At 38.2% G+C, this 25,015-nt stretch overlaps 1 protein-coding gene across 1 annotated transcript in view; it reads right to left on the bottom strand.

Moving 5' to 3' along the window:
* The window catches only part of LOC149287318 (glycine receptor subunit alpha-1-like), a 44,495-nt gene extending 20,495 nt beyond the window's left edge, over positions 1-24,000 (bottom strand). Inside the window, exons 1-3 of the mRNA XM_089492963.1 lie at positions 23,945-24,000; positions 1,261-1,391; positions 834-901 (exon numbers count right to left, since the gene is read on the bottom strand). Of these exons, the coding sequence (XP_089349089.1) occupies positions 834-901; positions 1,261-1,391; positions 23,945-24,000 (255 nt within the window). The remainder of the gene's footprint in view (positions 1-833; positions 902-1,260; positions 1,392-23,944) is intronic.
* Between the last annotated feature and the right edge of the window lie 1,015 nt (positions 24,001-25,015).

Below are 25,015 nucleotides of genomic sequence, written 5' to 3'. Positions count from 1 at the left end.
CATTCATACTTCACCACTCATAGTTAAATCGAGTAGATTTTACCTAAGATGTCATTTATGCATTTATTTATGCAGGGCCATTTCACATGCCCTCACAGGAGAAACACATTTCATAATGCATAGCCAGTGACATGAAATACTTTAGCCCACCTCATTTCACATACAAATCGTGGCTGTTGTAAAGAGCTCGGCCCTCGGTTTTGTCTTATATTCAGGATAGCGTTATGTATATGCCATGGGTGTTTAAATTCTCTCTCTGTATAATCATCTACCATTTCTGCTGAGAGGCTGTTCCGCTTATATATCACCCTCTAGGTAAAGTGAGACTTGAGCTTGAGCTTAATTCTATACAGTATGTGTTTATTTGTGAATGTATTTGGGTACATGTATGCACATATATGTATGTATGTATGTTTTGTTATGTGTGTGTCTGAAACATCAATATACAGCTGGGATAGGGATTCCAATGAGATAATCATCTTTGTGAAACACAGGAATAGCAGTAATGATTGGGATCTGTGGGATAGCCGTACATCTCAACCTTACATGGCTGTTTATCAAACCTCAATGTATATGAAAGGATATGAACAAGTCAAGGATAATATAGAGGGGAAAACATAATAAAGAACCAATGTTTTGCTTTGTCTTTAATGGAGGACTCCTGTTCACGGTCTGAATGAATGCATTATATAGAGAGAACAATAAACAATCTGTCTCCTGCTAACCTACCGCGCTACCTTTTAGATGCGGTCATTCATTTACTTTTACAACAAAGGTATACATTATTATACACACAATATTATTGTAGAGAGCAGTGTTAACGTTCCACTCACCATGGTTGTTTCTGCAATTGACCCAAAGCTGTTAATGAAGATGTTGCAGGTTACATTCACTGGAGGACCTAAAACAAAAGTATTGGACAAATACCCGATGACTGGGTTCAGATAGTAGCGCCATTCGTAAAAAAGTACTGTTACTACTGAAACATTCCTTCACTATCAAAATATAGTTTGTATTATTCCACTTGCTCGGCCATTGGGGGTAGCCATGGTTGACTTAGCTGCCTGGACCTAAGACACATAACTTAAAGAGTAACTTTTTGGAACCAAGCTTTGCTAGATACAAGAGATTCTACAGAAGGAAGTTAGGAGATGGCATATCTAAATTACGGTTGCTCAAGGGCATTAAGAGTCCTTGGCCTGGCCTTGGAGAAAGTACACAGCGACATTGAGGTTGGATGATTTCTACATCTGTAGGCACCTTTAAAATTGGGTCGGATACGGGCATCATATCCAGAGATCTTCCCCATCAACTTGTCCAGGAAATCAGAGGGAGACATGAGTTTTGGAGCTGAGCGAGCCGATGCTCCAACCTCTTTAGAAGCTGCCAGGCTGCAAAGGAGAGAATAAATAAAAGATATTTAAAATGCATAGAAATAGGTTTATAAGAAAAAAAAGGCAGCTGAACCATATGAAAATGAGATGATCAATGATCGTTACTGGTATACTGTTAGATCTCTATGGGATGCAAGCACTGTGGACAGGAAGATAGATTTAATTTTGAAATTACACAGCTGGTATTAGAGACAAAGTCATGTCTGTAATAATTTCGATAAAAGTAGGAAAATGTATATTCACTCACTTCACTTCAAATTTAAAGCTCTGTTACACGGATCCTAACTATGCTGTGTTAAGTGGCACTGCCACAATAAGGGAGCGGACTGCTGTCACTCTGGGTTGGTTCTGCCAACTTCAGCTTGTTGGGGACAATGGAAACATGTCTTAAATGGTTAAAATTTACCAAAATCTCATCTTAACATGTTAAGATCTGTCTCTGCATGTATTACTTGAGACACCTCCTTGATGCAGCTGCACCCTCTGTCAACATAAAACCTGTCTCATAACTCTGCATACATGTTGCTGTAAAATGGGCAAAAACATGGGAAAGTTGTCAACTGTCCTAGGAAACCAGGTTATTGGTCTGAATAAAAGTGCTGAAACCTTTAACATTTTTAAACCATCTAACGGTTATTGTGGATTACAAACTGCACAAGCATTGTGAGTGGAATGTGAGATACACTGGTGATGAAACTAATAAAAAATTTCATGATTTACGAAGATAAATCTTTAGCACTTCTGTACAGATCTCTCTACTCCCTGACGGCCCTCGTAGTTATGGTCCAAGACTCTTTATCTGTAGGCAGCTGAAGGCAGTTCAGTAAAAGGAAGGCTAACCAAAGAACGTTTAGGACACTTGTATCTCACTGGCCAACTGGCCAATTTCTTTTGGGGGAAAGAAATGCATGTTCCTCAAAACCTTAACAGAACCAGAGATTACAAGAACGTTCCCAATACTAATATCCAAGATTTTTTGTATTCAATTCTACTTCGGTGTCTGTATTTTAATACTTCATGGTCTACATTGTTTCTTTGCGGTATCATTGCTCTTCCTTCAGTTTTGTTTTAGAAATAAAACAATACTTCAACAAATGTACAGTTCCAGAACGAACGACAGTAAGGGGATTGGGGAAAAAAAATCAAATTAATTTTATATTAGATGTTCCACTGATTTTGTTTCATTTTATAGGTTTTAATCCCCAGGTAAATTACCTTATAAAATTGCATTTTCTAGCTATAAACCTCTAATTTTGTAGTTCATACCAATAATTCTGCTATTTTGGCAGTCATTTTCTTCATAGGTAATTTGATTTATGGTGTGATGGTCGTACAAATATTGATTTATTTAGATCCACCTTAAAGCAATACTTTCTTACCAAGTGCTATATTTAAAAACTAAATTTTAGATTCCTTAGTGTTGATTTTCCTAGCTGGTAGGCATCTTAAGAAACTCCAGAGAGCGGTCCAGGGTATTCTTCTAACTGTCCTGAGATTTCAGCCTCATTTTTAAAGATATTTAAATGGTGCAGCCGATCTAGACTCGGATGGTTTGTGCAGTTTTAAATAGACTTGCGCATTCGTCTTCGGGCGAACATGTAAACGAGCACGAAGAGGCCGTTTTTTTGTTCGTACCGAAGACGCGCCGAAGAGAATACAGTGCCGGCAAAACATAGGAGAAAGCGAAGACTCACAACCAGGAGTGAGCTGATCCTCGTCTGTCCAATCAGCTCACTCTTGTGACGTCACGCTAAGGGTCTCGTCCAATGCCTGTGCTGCTGTTTTTTGAATTCTGAAGGCGCCTTTATAAGACCAGAGCTTGCCTGAGAGATCCATTCATTTTTCGCTGTGACTCCTTTGGCAACACTGCTGTGCTGCATCCGAGCGTTACAGAGAGATTGTTCTGTTCTGTGTGAGACTGGTAAGCCTTAGCCTGCCATTTCTCACAGTGTACTTCATCCTCACTTCAGTTCTACTGAATTCATAATATTTAATAATAATAATTTTATTAATTGAATCATTTTTTTATTGAATTTGTCATCAACTGTGTAGTGCTGTTAAGTTGACAGTGCGCTCAGTGCCTCACTGCCCTGGGTGCCCTTGCCCTGGGCTGGCACTAGTGCCTACTGCCTGTCCTGCTTAAATAAATTAAATAATGGAATTTATAAATAATTTAATAGAATATATTATTAATAATTGAATACATATAAAATTATATATATATTTGTCAGTTATATATACTATAGTTACGTTAGTAATAGTATACTAGTGTAGAGTGTACTGTAGACATTCAAGACATCTACTAGTGTCTAATCTAAAATCAGTAATATTAATAATTAATAATTGAATACATTATAAAATTATATATATATTTTTCAGTTATATATACTATAGTTAGTAATAGTATACTAGTGTAGAGTGTACTGTAGACATTCAAGACATCTACTAGTGTCTAATCTAAAATCATTAATATCAATAATTCTATAATTCTTTCTTATCTTAATAGTTAATTAAATTAGCTATAAATATAATTAATAATTACTACTAGCTTATAGTTCAGATAATCTTATTAGTACTGGTGCTGCAGCTCTATAGTTTGTGCTTTGTTTTAGCAACAGCAAGAGACCAAGTCAATTTTTCTTAATTAATAATATTTCATTTTATTTCATTTGTTTTGCTCACCTCAGTCCATCAGTGAAGTGAACTTGTTGGGCTAGTGAGTGCAGCCGCATAAGTGCTGTGTGTTTCGGCAAGCAGTGAAGATAACTGCTTTGCTGTGACATTTTATTTTATTTCTAATTTCTTTTCAAGAAAAATTGACTGTGTGACAACAACAACTGTACTAAGCAAAGCTTCAAGCTACTAGCTGTAGTACTAAAATAATTCTAATCTTTAATCTTCTTATAATATAAGATAATATATTATATAATATAATATAAATTCTAATTCATAATCTATAATATATATAAATTATTCTTTCTAATTCATAATCTATATTCTATCTATAATCCATAATATAAGTAATTCTAATCTATTAATAATATAATATTATATATAACTTAACCTCACTTTAGCATAGTGGGCTTGAGAGCGTCTGTCTAGAGTTAGACTAGAATACTAATATAGCTGTAGGTTTAGCATAGTAGTACGATAGGCTTTTAGGCCCGTGTAAATTCAAAGTCTTTAATTTTTTTTATCCCCCTTTTTTTTTTTTTAAGTTTTTTTTTTAAGTTTTTTTAAAAACTACACTACACACACAACACAAAATTTGCAATGGATCCTCTTTTTGGGACTAAGGAGGGACAAGCTCCATCTACCACCACCACCAGCACCACCACCAGTTCTAAGATGCAGCCTTTGCCTCAGTGTAGTCGGCCAAGTATGCCAAGCTCTCGCTTATCATTTGGGGAAGCATTGCTTAAAGGATCATCAAGTAAAGGAAAGGCACCAAAAGCAGGCAGTAGTAGTGTGGCTAGGCCCACAAGCTCTATGTTTTTTTTACGGAAAGCCTAAAGCACCAGAAGCACGTTTAAAGTTAAAGGGTAGTACAACTAGTACTTCTACTAGCCCAATGAGTAAAAAGAAGTGCCTTTTGCCCCAAGCAGCATCTTCTCCATCCACAAGCAGCATGCGAGGTACCAAGCAGAGCCAAATTAGCAGCAAGACTCAAAGGGGTCCCAAACCAAAGCGATCTCATTCCTTTGTAGGGAAAACCACCACCACCACCACCCCCAACTCTACCGCCTCTACCACCACTAGTGCTGCGCCTACTGTTCCCACCGGTACCGCCACGCCATGTCCTCCTAGTACCTCTAGCAAGCCACCAAGTCCTTACAATATTTTTGTAAAGACAGTTAGAGAGAGGGCTACACATAGTGGAACTCCACCTAGCGAGGTAGCAGAGGAGCCTGAGACTGAGAGGCCAAGTGCAGAGTCTGTTCTTCCTGCTCGCACTACTACTAGTCACGAGTCTCACGACGATATCAGTCTTGGCTCCAGCCTAGCAGGAATTCCATTCGATCTGGCTAATGAAGAACTAGACTATGAGCCAGAGGAAGTAGAGGAGATGAGTGGTCAGGAATCAGATTCCTCAGGGAGCAGTGTCCAAATGACTAGTGCACAATTTTCCTCTGAGCCTCCACCTTCTCCGCTAGGATCATCACCACCACCACCACCACCACCAGCAGCAGCAAGACCTAGCAAATCTAAAGTTAAAGCAATTAGCAGTCCCACTATGGCCAGTACTGTTACCACCAGTCCCACCATCAGTAGTTCTGCCTCTGTTCATCCACCCCGAGCAGTAGGAGCAGCACCCAAGGCACACTCCAAGGCTATGCGTGCCCCAATTTGGGAGCACTTTGAAAATGTTGAATAAGGGCGCTATGGAAAGTGCAAACATTGTGGGAAGCTAATAAGCAGAGGGAAAGTGTCTGGCCATTTTACCAGTGCTAGCATGAAGCATCACCTCAGCACTCAACACAACGCTGTGCTATTGGGGAAAGATGCAGAGGGAAAACTTAGTGCAGGCAGCATAGCTGGTGGCCGTGGAAAAACCCCAACAGCTTCTTCTTCTGAGCCAATAGCAGCAGCAGCAGCAGCAGTAGCTAATGCTGGCAGCCAGAGACCAAGGCAGGTTGGAGCACTGCATGTCCAGCCCTCCCTGGAACAATTTGTGGCATTCCAATCCAAAAGGTCAATGCCCAAACAGCAGGCCAATAAAGTAACGCGACTTATTGGTCAGTTCATTGCTGTTGGAGGGGCATCCTTCTCTATGATCGAAGGGGAGCCTTTCAAACAATTGATGGCGGCTGTGGCTCCACAATATACAGTTCCATCACGTTCCACTTTCAGCAGGAACATTGTCCCCTCATTGTATCGGTCCTGTGTTGCAGCAGTGAAAGAGGAGCTTTCCAAGGCTGCTGGTCAGTCTGTCCATTTCACAACAGATTTGTGGAGTGCACCTAGTGGGCAGCATGCCTTTCTTTCTTTGACAGCACACTGGTGGCAGCCTGGTGTGCCCAAGGAAGCTGCTGCAGCAGGCTACCGATCATTCCTTCTCCATGCAGAAGTGATGGATGAAAAGCTTCCCAAAATACTCTGCATGCGATCAGGAAAATGTTTAGCCTTTGGGTGGGAGCAGAGGCGGGCACCAATGTTGAAGTTGGTTTTGTGGTAACTGACGGAGGTGCCAATATGGTTGTGCAGCCCACATCATCCATCTTGTAGTGAAGGCAGCAATGTCAGAAGGAACTAATGTGGCAGCAGTAGTTCTGTCCCGCTGCAGAAAGATCGCTGGGCACTTTCACCATAGTGTTAAGGCTAGCCAACTTTTGAGGGAAGAGCAAGAGAGGTCAGGTCTTCCCGTACACTGCCTACGTCAGGATGTCAGTACACGGTGGAACTCCACGTTAGACATGCTGGAGAGGATTGTGTAGCAGCAGAGGGCAATCCATAATCTTGCCTCAGAGCATAAGATTGGGATTACATCTCCATTGAATAGGGATATTGGACAGTGATCGCCCTGCTAGTGGCAGTCCTTAAACCATTCAGGGATGCCACAGAAAATTTAAGATCAAACACTGCCAGTCTGGCCCAGGTAATCCCATCTAGGCAGCAAGATGGATGTGTTCCTTGAAAACCGTGAGGCTGTTCAAGGTGGCACTCTACATCCTGACGTAGCAGCCATAGTCAAGAAGCTGAAGGATCTGCTAAAAGTACACCTTCGCAAACGCATGGAAGAGAGTCCCGAAATGATGCTAGCGTGCCTTTGTGATCCAAGAATTAAGGGAAAGCTAGCTTTGAAATTCAATGTTCTCAGTAGCTACCGGGAGCAATTGGTCAACAAGGTGCGTGACTGGCAGCGTAAAATGGGAATGCTGTCCGAGGAGGGAGAGGTGCAGGAGGAGGAAGAGATGATGTGGTCTGCTACTCCTAGCAGCAGCATCAGCAGCAGTGCCACAAGCATCACAACAACGCAGCTGAGTGGAGCAGCTGCGTTTTGGGAAGAGGCACTTGGGAGTATAGTTGGGCCATCTGACAGAGCTAGCAGCAGAAAGGAGAGTAGTGCTGCTGAAATGGCCAAACTTTACCTCTGTGAAGTTCCTTCTGCACCTAATGTTGATCCTCTTAGCTACTGGGATGAAAAGAAGAGTGTGTGGCCTGCACTCTCATGGGTTGCGCAGCAGCTTCTATCATGTCCGCCAACCACTGTTCAAAGTGAGCGCGTTTTTTCTATGACTGGAAACATACTGAGTCCACAGCGCTCACGCATGGCACCTCATCTGATGGAGCAGATTGCCTTTCTTAAATTCAATCTGCCCAAGTTGGGTTACCCAGCTCTCAGCTTGGAGAGTTAATTTTCTTTCTCTAATGTTTAAGGTAGTTTCTCCCCCTGGTTGCACGTGTTTGTGGTGTGGCAACGTCTGCTACCTCCGCCGGTGTAGCCAATTTACGCTAGGGCCTAGTGTCTGAGTTCTGGAAGTCCGCTCCCAAACGCCATGGACTGACAGACTTTGATGCTTTGCCCTGGGGTGAAACAGGTGAGCGGGTCGTCAATTGCCCACTGATTCAACTTTCCCAATGCTGCTGCTGCTGCTGCTGGTTGTGGTGCCAGCGTCTCTTCTCTGCCAGTTCGCTTCCTGGCTAGTGTCATGCCTCCAATGTCCAAAATGTTTAAGGTAGTTTCTCCCCCCTGGCTGCGTCTGTTTGCGGTGTGGCAACGCCTGCTACCTCCGCCGGAGTGGCCAGCTTACGCTAGGGCCTTGTGTCTGAGCTCTGGAAGTCCGATGCCAAGGACTGACAGTTGTTTGGATGCTTTGCCCTGGGGTGAAACAGGTGAGTGGGTCGCCAATTGCCCACTCATTCGCTTTTTCAATTTCCTTTTCCATTTCCATTTCATTTTTTTCCGTCTGATACACAACCTACCAAACATAACACACACAATAACACATATAACACAGTGACATAACACACATAACACATATAACACAGTGACATAACACATAACACACATAACACACACATGTACAATTCACAAATCACAAGGACCTTTCCTCCTGTTATTTGCCCTGGCCTTCACTTCTACACTCACTAGCATTAACGCTATAACTCATACTTCACCCTATCACATTTTTCCATCCACATAGCTGCCAACAGATCCAACTTTTTCAGGGACGGTCCTGCTTTTTTCCTGTCCCATCAAATTTAGCTAAACTAGGTATGCTAGTGCACATAGGTATAGCTGGGTAGGGTAGCACTACAACATTAAATAAATATAAAAAAGTAAATAATAATAAATATAACTTTAAAATAAAATTCAATAAACCCATTAAAATTAAAATTAAATTATTATTTAGACATAATACATCTTTAACCAAAACAGTGCACTGCTAATAATCTTAAAAATAACCGTACATTAACCCTAAGTTATTTTTTAGTTCTTGTCCAACATTTTTCCATTCGCATACCTGCCAACACACCCAACACTTTTGTGGACAGTCCTGCTTTTTTCCAGTCCTGTCCAGTAAAAGTTGGGTTGTTGCAAAGTATGCCATTATAAATAGGTAGCAAATGTTAGGCATGTAAAGTGGTCCAAAATCAATTTAAAAATGTAAAATAATCCCTATTCTTTTATGAAACATCTATGGATGTGTGACTGTGTATGATAAAAAGGAGGCCAAGTTCCTTGGAGCATTTGTCTAGGTCATTTTGTGTACAGTACACCTAGGTACGTGTGTGCAACTCTATTGGTCGTTTCGGCAGGGGGCTCGCCTGCCATCAACGAATGAGGTGCATTCTGCAGTTCTGCAATTCATTTGTTGATGCCAGATCCGGCGACCAATAGAGTCGCACACAAGTACCTTCACGGTGCGAACGCATCTGCTGCTGCTGCTGCTGCTGCTGCTCCGATGTGTTCTTAACCCCATATTAACCCCTGCTACGCAGCCGGGAGAAAACGAAGATGAAACGAGCACGAAGAATGGCCACGAATATTCGCCCGAAAAGAAGACAGGAACGGGCGAATATTCGCGGAATACGAAGGGTTTTTTTTATCCGAAGACGAGTACGAAGACGAACACGAAGAGCCCCCTGGTGCCCAAGTCTAGTTTTAAACATAAAGTTACAAAGGACAATCAATGTAGTGGAAAGGTCTACTTATCTTTAACAAACTTTACAATCTTTACAAGATCATTATCTGAAGAACCAGCTGGACAGAATTAATAATATAGGGGACTGAAATAAAAGAAGTAAGATAGGAGTAGAAGATCATTTTGTAAAGATATCTCCACCTTGAGCCCAAGCAGTTCGCATTCATTGAGTATGGGTCATTACATTACATATATGTGTTTGCCAAGCTCTGCCAACAGACCATCTATTAAACAGGTGGCAGTGGTTGAAGACTAGGAACACCTCAAGAGAACATGGCTGGAGCTAGAAGTAGTCAACAAAATCAATTGAAAAAGAAAAAAAGGATGACAACTCACTTGTGTTGCCAACACCCTTGGTATTTTAACATCCTTTATACATCTGGATAGCAGAGATAGATGAGCAACATATTCCCCAGTATCTATCCAACGCTCATGTTAAATTGCTACCTAGTACTAGATTTAGCAGAGTAAAATAAATTTGCCCTTACATTCATTTTGGAGGTCAACACTCAATCTTCTAAATCATCCTATCTCTTACAGTTAATAATTTACGCACCCATCTGATACTAGGAACCAGGACCAGAAGGAGGACAATAAGGCAGCCTTGGCACTTTAAGGCCTGCAGCTGCCAAGCACATGACTGAGGTTGACGGCTGGATATGAAAGGCCACATGCTACCTTGTTGTGCCCAAGTAGCACTCGATCCGCTGTTGGACTGGCAGTGGCATGATGCCGTTTAGGAGCCGTATGGCCAGTCTGAGCTGGCTAGGAACTAGCTTCACACATACTTGCGCAACATTGGCTTTCATTGGTTAGAAGATTATCTTTTTATGCTGCACTTGGGAACAATTGCTTAAAACTGATCAATAACACTTCATTATCCCTACATCTGGACATTAAATGTTCGCCTTGGCAGTCATATCTGTTTACTTAACCCCTTCTTCCATTGATTTTTCTCTTTTTATGGAAGCCCTTTACCAAGGATACAATGCTTTAGACTAATGGATGAATTGGTGTTCTCAAATTAGGCAATAAAAATAAATTATGCACTTGAAAATATATATTAGAAACGTCAACTACAGGATACTTAAATCATAATGAAGGCATTGCTTGAATTTTTGTGGAAATTAGAAGTGATCTGTATTGATGATCGTGCTGACTTGCGTGATAAGGAAACAAAATCAAATAATTCAGGTAGTTATGAATGTTGCTCTTATTTTTCTCCCAGACTCAAAGCACCATGCTAAACCGCTTATAAACCAATGACATTAGGAAATTATTAATCAGGTCTTTTATATAGTCTGTGCATGTTACATAGCTGAGAACAGCACGGATGTGACGATAACAATTCACTAATGCGTATATTCTGTTTTTAGTTATAGTTAAATTTAGACCTTTTCCCCTAGTATAAAGTATTGGTAATGCTCATACATTTTGCAACATTTATATATATTGTTTACGACAAATACCTTGGAAGAATTCAACTATAAAATAAAAGATTACTTATTTTGAGACTAGTAAAACATGTAAATGAAAATCAAATTAATACATTTCAATTTAATAATAATAATAAAAATAAAAAATTAAAACGATACACGATGTGGTATCCCCTCATTGCCATTACCTTTGGCCCGTAACATTATTATTTCTCTAACTCTCCATAGAGCTTTCTGTTACATTGTTAGACAAACAGAATTACTTTTGCTTCTCAAAGTCATCATAGCCCCCTTTCCATCAAAATGTCAGCTATTACCCCTTTGAAGCCCAGGAACACATAGTACATCTGGAGTTTGCTTGGCCAAGCAGCTGTAAATGCCTTCTGTTGACCCCTGGATCAGCCGTTTAACCTCTCTGTAACCCTAAAGAGCATCCAAAAGTCCGAACGGACCTAAAAGACTAATTAGAATGCCTCATTAGAACAGAAGAAGAATGAGATGCATTGGTTTTACTTCAATTAAACACAGACAGGTTTGGCTTAGACTCAAAAGGAGACCAAACCTTTAATAATATTCAGTTCCACCATATACCTTCACACTCCACTGAGAGCCTCCCAGCAGAAATGGAAAATACAGTTGGGTAGACTTGATGGTCCGAATAGTCCTTATCTGCCATCAAGATTGCTAGCAGGGCTCTCTCCCCCTAATGTATCGGATTGTCTTAGTCTGTCAATTCTCGTCTTGTCATACTCCTTAAACATATGTATTGTATTAAGTGTTGCGTAAATTGTTGGTGCTATATAAATAAAAGATAATAATAATAATAATAATAATAATAATAATAATAATAATAAAAGGTAAATCATCAATAGGCTGGTTTCTGCGCTCGTGCAACCATTCTGGTTTTTGTAGTCCAGTAATTCTCTTGATATATATATATATATATATATATATATATATATATATATATATATATATATATAGATAGATAGATAGATAGATAGATAGATAGATAGATAGATACACATAATATATTACACTATACATTCTCAGAAAATAAAAAATGGTGATACCTTTTATTGGACTAACTTGTGGAGTTAAACTTTTAGGACTTCATCTTCTTTAGATGGAAGTAGTCCCAAAAGATTATATTAATCTATATTTTTTTCTATGTTGCCCTAATAAAAAATATTACCTTTAACAAAATTTATGGTTATAGATATATCTTCCCATGGACCAATGCGACTATCCATTGCTGGAAAGAAAGTCTTATCTGGTCTATCTTTCTCTACCTTATTCCAAAACCATTAATTATTATTCATACAGGTTATTTTGTTTTATCGAGGAACAGAAAAAATAATTATGTTTATCTGAGATGAAGTATTGAACTGCCTTTAGATATTTCAGACCCTAGCTATCCGTTAATGATATCAGCTTCTATTGTCTGTTAATTCAGCCGTATAGATATGTTCTATTGGGATTATCTCTGAGTTTCCAGTAGATTAGAACATAATTGTAAAAATGTTTGTAGATACATCAAGTCAATAGGTTCAAGATGTTGAGATCTGAGTTAATTACCCTGTAGGGCAAAGTATCAGAATAAAGCCAGTTATGATTGGTAACTTTTCCGAGGTTGATGTGAGCCAATCATGTGTATATGTTAAATATTTGCTGGACGATTCCTGGCTCCCATACCAATACCTAGCTTTATTAAGAAATTGACCATGTCTCTCTGAATTCAAGATTTGACTCAGTTTATCGATATAATTAGCTTCTATGTATATATATCTTATATTTCTGATCCATTTGATGTTATCTTAATGGACACAATCTGCTTTTCTTCCACAAACAAGGAAATTTCCAAGTGACCCTAAACTTTTTTTTAAAGGTAGTATATATATATATATATATATATATATATATATATATACTAAAAGTCCCCACTAGCACGGACTAGTACAGAGGAAAAATAATCCAGAGTGATTGTTTTTTTATTTATAAACTGTATATATATATATATATATATATATATATATATATATATATATATACACGCAGTACTGCGCATTAGGCATATTTGCCTAATTTTTTTTGCATTTTTGTCTCTTTTATTATATAATTTATGACACAGATCCTTGAAAGTTATAAATCAATTCTATAAGTAGCACGTGGGTTATGAAAACACTAGTTCTATTTCCTTCTAGCAGTCTAAGGGTTAAACGTTTGTATAAACTGTATATATATATATATATATATTTTATAAATACAAATGTTTTAGACAGGCGTGAAAAAATGCTGTAAAGTAAGAATGCTGTAAAAACAGACATGTTAATAGTTTATCTTCATCATTTAACAAAAGTGAGTGAACAGAAGAAAAATCTAAATCAACTCAAATATTTGCTGTGATCAACCTTCACCTTCAAAACAGCATCAATAGACTCGACCTTCAAGGATCTGTGTCATAAATTGTATAATGAAAAGGGACAGACCGCCATAGCAATTACAAAATGCATTAAAGTATTATTGATGTAAATGGCAGCGCTTGCTTGCCAGTGATTGCCAGCCAGCCAGGCAGCCAAAACTTAAATCAAATATGGACAGCAGTGGGGATGTCCGGCTGCAGCTCTGAAGCTGCAGTGTTTTTACCAGATTTTTTTTTTTGGGGGGGGGGGACGCAAAATAATAAATAAACTTTAGAATGCATTGTATGCTGGTGAGGCTGTTCCTTACATTAGACTGGCACATTTATAATATTAGTAGAAGAAACCAACCTCACGTGTGTAGCATTTGAGCCATTTAAAGTTTTCTCCGTTTCTGCTTAAATATTCTTCCCCATTAAGTTATCTTACCCCATGTGAGCGTTGCCATTTCCTGACCCAGATCCTCTTTGATATAAATAGTCAGTCTAAATGTTACCAAAACAATAACACAGATTGTTGTTTTCAAAAGCACTCTCATTAAGGTGTCAATCCAGTAATTTTGTATTTATTATTATTTTATTAGGTTATGGTACTGGATTTATTTGCTTCTTCTTAAAACTATATTTTAGAGACTATTAATATATATATTTTTTTCCTCTGAAAACAACAGATGCATTTACTCATAGATGGCATGTGCCTCGATCATTAAAGGCACATGCTAGAGTTCATCATTAAGCTTAGCTACACTCACTTCACCATTAGGTATGTAGGATTTAAACATGGAACATGTGACATCATTCGCTTTCCAGTGGAGTTGGTCCATTCACTTATCAATAGGAGAATTACAGAGCAGCCTCATCTGCTTATCAATGGAATGATCTCATTCACTGATGAATGGCACAAGTTCATTCACTCATCAGTGAGATGTGACAAATCCACATACCCATGGAACGAAACTCCACTGATGGATATGAACTTTGGATCCATAAAACATGTTTTACTCAATGTTCTAAAAGATAGATGGAATTTTTGTATGAAATGTCAAGGGAACACACTTCATTTCCCAACAGGTAATATAGGTTGCATTCATTCATCAAAGAAACGCTCGATATGAATTCATCTCTCTAAGGAATGTGCATTTCTATCACCTAGACAAATGAAATAACTGAGGAAGGAGATACGTATTTAAACCCGGCTATCTGTGCTTATTACCATGTAAACACGTTGTAGCTCTTTTCACAAAATAATCCAACGCTTACTTATTCTGGAGAACAGTTAGCAACGTGCTTGAACAATTTACAGGATAACTGAATACCCAAGTTAGTACTCTGAAAGATGAATCACTGTTTATTTGGGATGTAGCGCTCCCCTGAGCTTGTACATCTCGACAAAAGCACTTATTCACTCTCCAAGGAGAAACTTGCCAGGGATGTTAACTGAAATACCTCCAATGTTTGATGTTCTCGTAGCTATTTCATGGTCAAGAGGACCTTTGTAGCCTCAGGGATACCAAACTATACCTCCGTCTTCTTGCAACTCATGAAGAGTTACGAGAAATAACTTTGCTCTGTAATGACCTTCGGTTATAGTTTTGGAAACAACATTTCGCCAGTTATTTAAAATATCCTGAAATTTGGGGTGACACAAATGCCTCTTGTGGGATGAAACGTGCCATTTAACCAAGTTCAACTTAATGGCTGGAAGATGAGATAATTTGATACAAAAAAACAAGGGAAATCTCTTCCTCTCTTTATTCTAAAGCATCTTAACTTGAAATCACCTTTCTATTAACCTAAAAATCAACATTTGTGTTTAATGACTCACATATTTGTAATACATACACCGCGATATTTCTAGTGATACATGAAATTTAAGGCAAAGTATATGTTACAAATGTACCAGTTTAAACAAATCTGAAAATGCAAATATCTCCTCGCCTTGACAGAATTTGCAATTTTCTGGGTTGGTTTTAGAAGGGTGGGTGAATCACCTTTGTGTTGTTCGTCAAATGTGGGACCCTACACAGAAAGTGTTGATGGGACCAAGTGCAAAAGAAACTGGCCCTCCGCGGCCTACTTCAAAATGTTCAAGTTATGATGAGTCAACTTCAACGGTAACTTCATCAGATTGTGGAACACACAAATCCAAATTCCAGAGAAAGGATAATGAAAAATGCAATTTTTTAAAATGGTGAACAAATGATATGAGTAAGTAATATTCGAGTCACTTAGAAAATGGTAGGAATCAGGAACCTGGACATTCTCTGCGTTTCACCGATGGTTTGGTGACTGATACAAGTACCGATGGCCTAACGTTTCTGAAATTCAGTACTGTCCAGATAGCATTGGTGGATATTTCTCCATATCAAAAAGCTATTGATCACTTTAGTTACTACCTGCTACCTAGCTTAATTAGGGTTGTTTGCCTTCTTTTGGATCAAGAATAGGAAGGTTAGGTAGAAGGGTTGAACTTGATGGACTTAGGTCTTTTTTCAACCTTATTAACTATGTAACTAGGCCAAGTTTTGGCCTTCACTCATGATTAGAACATAATATTTCCTTTGACCTCTGTTTCCCTTTGACCATCTGTTTGTAGATGGTGGAGGACACTCAAGATGTCCATAATGGGCATAATTTACATGAAGTAGAATGAAACAAGGATTAATATATCTCAAAAAACTGCTGAATAATTTTTAAAAAGCTTTCATATCCAGTGTGGTTTTTTGTGTGACTCCACAATAGTCTTGCCTGCAACAGAGGAATGATCATTGTTGATACCTTAAAGATTGCAAGTGATTGAGTCCACCATGCAAAGGCTATATCATGCAGGACACTATGGAGAAGGTCAACCTGTTCTCAAGCCTAGAAACACCGAATGCAAATAATGCCAAAACCCAGACAGACCACTTTAACTCCAGACACAGACAAGATATATTACTACAAATTCTCTATGTATTCTGCTCTTTTCAGCAAATGTCAATATATTTTAAGAATACCATTTACTTAAAAAATAAATGACAATTTTTTTAAAAAATGATTAAATGCCGTCTTTGTTAAACGCTGTTTTGCATTTTTATTGTGAATGAAAAATGACCCACTACTTTAATTTGTTTTGTTACATACGGAATTTGGTAAAACACATCATCTTTGTTTCCCAACCTACTATTCAAGTCAACTTAAGTAATTGTATTTGCCTCATGCATTTAGCCCAACATATATATTATTCATTACTCTATTTCTCTATTCAACATAGCCAGGTATGCTTGTAAAAATATTATATATATATATATATATATATATATAAAATTATCTAGTTACAAATATTCTGCAAGAACATCTGCAAGAGAACATTTTTCCATAAGTCTAAGACGATACTTTTAATTGGACCAACATAGAAAAGAATATAGAGTCTCATGGGTTTTGGGGAATTCAGTTTGTGTTTTCTCCAGATAGAATGACTTAATAAACTTAAATGAGAAAGCAACAATTACTTAAACATGGTGACTCTTTCCTGAAAATGGACAAGCGTTTCTTTCGACATCAAAATTATCCGTTCTTAAATGATGCAATCATATATTGTGTGTAAGAGTGATTTGGGAAACGACACTAAAAATATTTTCATACTGAGAGCCAAAAGATACTTAGATCTGTCGATACTTAGTTGAAGTTGATGTAAAGATCTGCAGATGGAATTAGTTCCATGTGAATGTGACAGATTGCATTTTAAATATTTTCTAAGATATATTATTAGTAAGATAATGTTTGTGATATTCAGATACATTTTCCACACGGAGCCTATACAGAAATGTTTTATTTTTCTACATAATCCACATATTACTAGCAAATTGTAGTGAAGGCAACTTTGACTACAAAGTAGAGGTCTGTCTTCTTCTCATCTAGCCGTTATGTTATGTGTTCAAGCACACTTTGCAGTTTTTCATGTACCATTCACTATTTATGGTTGAATATACAATATAGACGCATATGGGCATTTGCATTGAATTATGGCTAGTTACATACAACATATGTATGTATATATATTAAAGTGCCCCTATCAATTATAGTTTGTCATGGCGACCGCTTTTGACAGTAATCTTCTGGAAACACAGATCATGTCTCAATCCTCTTAGCATGACATTATCACATGCAGTAAATTACATGAATCAGTTCAGATGTCATCTAAGTGCTTTCACATTTACCAGATAACACCGAGATTAAATCCTCACTTAATCTTTAATCCCTTGCGGCACTGCGGGGCCAGTAAAGCATTTGTCTAAACCAGGTCCAAATAATTGTTTACAGCAGAAGGATTAATAGCTACATATCCTTCAACACTGTGCTACATGGTACCCAACGATACGAGCTAATATGCCAAGAATTTTCCAATTCTCTTGTGCCAGATGTTGACATAATGAATATAATTATTTGCATACAAATGTTACTGATTCATTTTGCGAATGTTTTTCTCCTTCTTCGTAGTGCTTGGAAAGAGGAACATAGGGTTTTTGCAAGAATTCCCATTAGGGACTCCTTATTCTATGTTGTTGATGGAGTCCCACTAGCAATGCGTTCTTCTCCACTTCCCAAGGACTTACATAGTTACATAGAGAAAAGACCTAAGTCCATCAAGTTCAACCCTTCTACCTAACCTTCCTATTCTTGATCCAAAAGAAGACAAAAAAAACAATAATTACGCTACTTCGAATTCTGCCATCAGGGGAAAAAAATTCCTTCTTGACTCCAAGAGGCAATTGGATTTCTCCTTGGATCAAGAAGCTCTAAAATATTAATGTTATTCTATTTATATCCCTGTATATCATGCCTTTCTAAGAAAATATCGAGGCCCCTTTTGAAGGTATCTAATGTATTGGATAACACCACCTCCCTTGAAAGTGAATTCCATACCTTTATTGCCCTCACTGTAAAGAATCCCGTCCTTTGTCGTCTATGAAACCTGCGCTCTTCCAGTCTCAGAGGGTGACCTCTTGTTCTTTGTATATTTCTGTTAATGAACAGGTCACTGAAGAGCTCTTTATAGTGGCCCTGCATATATTTATATAATGTTATCTTATATACATACACTCTATTTAGGCTGCAGTATTGCTTGAAGCTGGCCTCATCCTAAGCCATATCTTATTAGCTGCTCTTTTGTGCAAAGAGAGAGCGAGAGTCAAGCAAGAGGCTCTGGAGGCAGACCCGGACTGGCCATCTGGAACTCATCAGATCTGCCACTTTAGCAGCAGATCTGGTGCTGCAGTGTGTGGCTGATGGCTGGACATGCCCGGCCGCATGCTACATGTGCATATCCAGCCTATGGACCCACTTATGTCATCGGGTGGCCTATGGCCTTAAAGTGCCAGGTAGCGCCATCACCGCCAGCACAGCTCTGTCTGGAGGAAAAGGGCAGTTCAGAAGTTCACTGTTGGCAATACTTTTACTGATTGGATTATTTTAAGATTATTTTCAGGTAATATGAAGTTAAATCTACATACCTTTGCTAAGCAAGCAATACAAAAATATATTCATCTCAATGGATAATTGTTTCATGTTGTGTATCACATGTGAATCTGGAACAGATTTTACTATAATATATTTTTTTCCATGTTTAGAGTTTTTCTGATGAATATTAGGGCTTTGCTTGCTTATTCCCTTCAGGGTTATAATGTTTTGACTCCTTCATTACAGGTAATTATAGTAATCCATAAGTATCTAATGCATTAAGAAGGAAACATTAGCTACAATAATAATAATTAGTTTTTACAGTTTTTAAGTGATTTTTCAAAATAATGATTTTAGCAGCCTAATCATCTACCTCCCAAAAGAAGAAAGAATGATGTCGTACTGTCAAGTTTGTTAAAGAATCCATAGGTTGATTGCCCAATTCACTTCTCCCTCCTTCTAACAAAAGTATGATCTATCAGCTGTCACTTAATAGAGGAGAAATAACCTAATGTGGAGGAATAATCATTCATATCCAGATATTTCTACTCCTATTTTAGACACAAAAGAGTTTTTAATACATGATAATTTATTCACATAAAATAAACTAAAACAAACTCCAAATAAATAACATCTGCGCTCAAGGCGTCAGTGAAGGATAAAGAATAATAAATAATATAATATAAATGTCACTGATCTTGTCCTGATTGAAAAATTCCAATAAAAATTCCCCAAATTAATAAATCTTCAATCTTGGGATTCCACTCGAAGACGAGGAGTGTTGCTCTCTATTTTGATGGTGAAATAATTGCATTTATTTTTAATATATAATAAAAAGATAGAAAACAGGCACAACATCATCGTATAATACTTTTTATCCTGTAGATTAGTAGCATCAAATCAAACCAATGCTAGAAACATTATTATAGGCAAAGGGAATGCTTGGCGTCAATAATCTACAGCCTGTACTTACATGTGAGTAGGCATTTTATATGTTTTTCAGTAATAATTTTATTATTTATTATTATTATTATACGAGGATGTTGCTCCTCTTTTCTGTCTTTTTTCAATTATATATTATTTCATATATAATTATTATATATAATATTTATATATTATTTAATATATAATTATTATATATAATATTGTTATTATTATATTTTATTTAACTAGCACCATTAATTACACATATATTTTTCATTTCACACTGGAAGCACCATTACATGAGTTCATTTAGTGTATTGGACTGTAAAATTGTAGAATTTAGGAAAAGTGACAGACAAACAAAGCACTGAAAAACAGCCCTTGGCTCATTTTATATAATGTGTCCCATGACTATTAGGCTGTTTACATGGCATTAAAGCTGTCTTTTACATATCATTTCTTCCCTCGATTTGGAGTATGCCTTTAGCAAACTGTAGAGTATTCAGACAAAAATACATAATTACATATTTTCATGGAATTTATCAGACACTTAATACCAGCATTTTATAGGTCTCCCTCTCTCTCTCTCTCCTCCCCCCCCTCTCTCCCTCTCCCTCTATCCCCCCCCCCTCTCTCTCCCTCCCTCTCTCTCTCTCCCCCCTCTCTCCCTCTCTCTCTCTCTCCTCCTCCCTCTCTCCCTCTCCCTCTCCCCTCTCTCTCTCTCTCTCCCTCCCTCTCTCTCCCTCTCTCTCTCTCTCTCCCTCCCTCTCTCTCCCTCTCTCTCCCTCTCTCTCTCTTTCTACTTCTTCTTCTTCTATCATACATTGTGCAGAAAAACTATTAAGCTGTTTACACAACAGTAAAGTAGGTTTTGTACCTCACTGCTTCCCTAGATATGAGGTATGCCTTAAGCAATCAAGCTGTGCGATCAGAAAAAACATAATACATTTGTCTGAAATGTGTAACAGGTCATCAACTAAGCTAATAAACAACAGCATTGGGAAATTGGATAATCAATCAATCTGTCTATCTATCCATCTATCTATCTATCTATCTATCTATCTATCTATCTATCTATCTATCTATCGGTATATATCGTAAATGATGCTATTGATTGGTGAGAGGTGGGATGACAACATTCGGGGCAGAGGGGGCAAGTTCAGCCAAAAAAACACATATTAAGTAGAAGATGCTACTATCTATTCCTGTCCAAAACACATTTACAGAAAGAGAATGTATAGCAAACCCACCAAAGGCGCAGAAAAGAATCCAGTCATTGTTAAATGCCATGTAAAGTTCTTTATAGTCGAGACAGCTTGGTAATAATATGTAGAATGGCTATAAAGCTTCAGGTAGTGGCCCAAAATGTTTCAATTAGACCAGCCAAGGGCACAATTGCCTCACTGCCCCCCCCTTGCAAGTCCCCCCTGTTTATGGCATGCAAATTGCATAGCATAATGGTAACATTCCTGTTATCAATCGTAATTTGCTCCTGGTATGTCCATTGATTTTACAGATTATTTAATTAGATATTATCTATTTTATATTTGATAGGATTAGCAATGGTAAAAAATCCAATTAAGGGTGTGATATATGGTAATGTACATGAATGCTTACATACATACACCCAGTCACATATACCCACATTCACCTGACCATACACACATACATGCAGCCTCACATAACACGAATATACACGGATCCCATACATGGAGGCAGAGATACCCACTCACATGCCTTTACATACATATCTGTACGTGCTGTGAGCAATTAATGTTGAAGATTTAAATGTTAATTGTATCAACAGAGTATGCTATATAATAAAATGCCATAAAAGAACCACATCTGCTACCACAATCCCGGGAAATATAAAAGCTCAATATGGATATTTATTCCAGATGGGATCCATTTGTCTTAATGCAAAGTCTGGTCTGGATAGGGTGTTACAATACTATATAACTATATATAACTGTATAGTATAGAGCATCCACCGGCTTCCTACTGAGGGGATAGTCTTTTACTCTTGCTTTCCACCCGATGCATAAACCCAGGACTTTATCTTACTACATCTCAGCCAGTCAATGCAATGCAAGATCACTGTGCCATTCAGGGCATTATTAAATATCAGGAATAACGGCAGACGAGACGGACCAAAATAAATTAGATTTATGTGTGTATGAAACCTAAATGTGAAACATGTCTATTGACCATGCGATAAATATAGCTATTCGGAGGGACCGTGCTGACTTAGGACTGGTCTTGGCGGTGTGACACAGATGGTTGTCTCTAGACTATATGTTAATATCTATGATGACCAGGCCTGGACTGGCCATCTGGCACACCGAGCAAATGCCTGGTGGGCCTCTGGCTGACACAGCTCCATACTCACCTGCAGCGACAGATATGCCGCTGGCTTGAAGTGACCGGCCACACACTGCACGACCATAAAAACATAACGTGCAGCCGGGCATATCCAGCCAGCAGCCATCGCTCTGTCATTTGGTAGCCGCTGGCCTTAAAGAGCCAGGACTGTCTCGTCATCCCCACTCCGGCACTGATGATGACAATGAAAAAACTCACAAGAAGCACCCGATGATCAGATGTTGCCGCACAAGATAACATTTGACTATGATAACCTTACAGCATTTTTTTAATGAGTTGATCAGTTGATGAGAATTTATTTTTTCTGAGTGACTCTAGGTCCTATACATAGGTTATAAGTTATATTTATGAAATATTATGCATAATTAGAATGTATTAGTTTTTTTAATGGCAGCCTGGTTCAAAGAATTTAGCTTGAGACCGCAGGAGGCGTCATAAGAGGTAGAAGACTGTTGAGAGTATCATACTTACAGATATAGGGGAGGCTTATTCTTGAAATGGGATCCTGTATAAGCTTTTCAAATGTGAGACTTTATGTAAATCCCGAACAAGGGACCACTGAGGTTTGCTCTGTAATAAATAGCTTATGCGATACTAAATTTTGTATATATCAGCTGGCCTGCTAATGTTTCTCAAACTACTAATGGCACCTGCAAAAGGCTTCTGTTTCACAATATGAATTTGCATTCCTATAAGGGGTTAATCAGATGACTATTTTCAATAACCAGAACCACAATCTCACAGAGGTCAAAGAATGAATGAAACCCAGATAACAAATTATAAATGTCAATTTTGGAATGCCACTTATCTTTTCTCTAAAGCTATAAAATAAAATGTAAGCAATGATTTAAAGATTTTCAAGAGGAAAACACATAACATATATGCTCTAGATCCTGAACTTGCAATGGTCCTCGTTACCTAATGTATCGGTTCATCTTAGTCTGTTTATTCTAGTTTTGTCATGCCCTTTCAAATGCCTTTTGGAAATGATCTAGGGTCATCAGCTAAAAGTCTCCTTCACATTGACTCTAATAAGAATTCAACTGGTTTCTGTAGACACAGATTTCACGTGATAAATGACCTGTCCTTATCCCTCTCGAATGCATCTTAGCAACGTAATTCCTAAAAAAAATAGGTCCACCATCTCTACAAACCTATCGAATACATACGCATAAGAAAACATGATTTTATTTGTAAATTGCTGCAAATATGTAGTGTTTAATATATCGCTATGACATCCTTCTACCTTGGAAATAACAGATGTTTTATATGTTTAAACACTTTAGAGCTAACATACTAGGTGCACAAAACATATATATATATATATATATTTTTATTTTTTTTTGTCTATTTTTATTCAAATTTTGCTTAGTAATTAAAGATTAGATTTGGTATTGTATAAAAATGTGATTTCCTGTAGTTAGCCTAATGTGGTCAGATCTTTACATGTACCAATCGCCGTGCCTTGCATGTAAAATTCACATTCTGAAACGTGAAGAAAAAAAATAAAAATAAAATGAGATTGAGCTGCAGTAACCCCAGACTTCCACTAGTTGTCGCTATTCCCAGCAGTAGTCTATAGGGTTTTTCATCAGCACTGCGGTTACAGATTTTGCAGCACTAATTACATCAAGTACTTAGATGCGTTTGTAAACCCATGCCAGTTACAAATTACACATAATGTTTGGGATTAAATACCTTGGTTAATCTCCGCCCACCCACTCATCCCCCCCAGTGACATTAAACCCCCGTCCCCTTCCGTATCTCTTTTGCTAGATTCTGTGTAATATAGAAATAGCATACCTGAAGAATACAACAGTCTCCCAAAGGTAGATTCCAAGTGCATTGAGGTTGCACATGTTTTCGGTTCTGTGGGTGGTAGACCAGATAGAGTCCTGAAATAAGGGTGGATTGGGGGGGGGGCAGCTGCTTGTAATTGCAGGAAGAAAAACTAGTATTGTGTCCCTCCTTTAGTCTGCATCCACTGGTTATTCTGGAGGAAAGGCTTTAAGAAGGGTAGGTGAGCTACTGCCAGCAATAAAATCAGCAGCAGGGGTAACAGTAGCAGCCGGTAGGTGCGATCAGCACCGTGGACAACAGCAGAAGCAGACAGGAGTTGTGATCAGCACCTTGGACAGCAGCAGAAGCAGACAGGATTTAAGATCAGCACAACAGACAAGCACTGCTCCTTCTCTTCCAAAGGTATTCCAATAAAACCCAGCAATTCTCTTGGCTTAACATACAAAGTGACTCTAGCTGCCCCAAGATCTTGCCAACTAGCAAGTCACAGGATTAGACGATTGTTCCAAGCACTGAGAAGGAGTCCTCTGTTTACCCCCACCACTTTAATTTGATCCACTTCACTGTGAAGCCAGATCTGGGGATCCTCTAGATTTTTTTTCCCCCCAGAGGATCCCTAATCTTTCAACCAAGATTTCTTCAGAACAACAGTCTCTTTTCTCCAGTTGTCTATGTTTTTCCAGATGATTGAGGTGCCTGTAAAGAGGTTGTCCCATTGCTTGGGTGGAAAGTAGGAAAGCTGCTCTGCTTTAAGTTTCACAGTCTTGGGGCATCATATGCTTACAATAATGTATCAGTAATAAAGACATACTGTGCTGGATCTTTCTTCTTGTCTCATGTTTTGGCTGGAGATCTCACCACTTCTTAGCATATTCCATACTGCAGTAATTTACTAAACTAAAAAGGTGAAACAGGGAAAAAAAACCTCTCCAGCAGCACAGATCCCTCCCTCCAGACCTATCCATTGGTCCATTCCCTTTAAAAATGTTCCATGTACATTCTGATTGGTAAAGGACCTTGCTCATCATTTAGATGTGTTAACTCTGTGCTCACTGGAACATTCTGTATCATATG

The sequence above is a fragment of the Sceloporus occidentalis genome, unplaced genomic scaffold, assembly GCF_023333645.1.
Source record: "Sceloporus occidentalis isolate IW3139 unplaced genomic scaffold, rSceOcc1.0.p SCAF_62, whole genome shotgun sequence".
In the NCBI taxonomy this organism is placed as follows: Eukaryota; Metazoa; Chordata; class Lepidosauria; order Squamata; family Phrynosomatidae; genus Sceloporus; species Sceloporus occidentalis.
The sequence above is the reverse complement of the archived record's forward strand: the minus strand, read 5'-3'. Positions and strand labels throughout refer to the sequence as shown.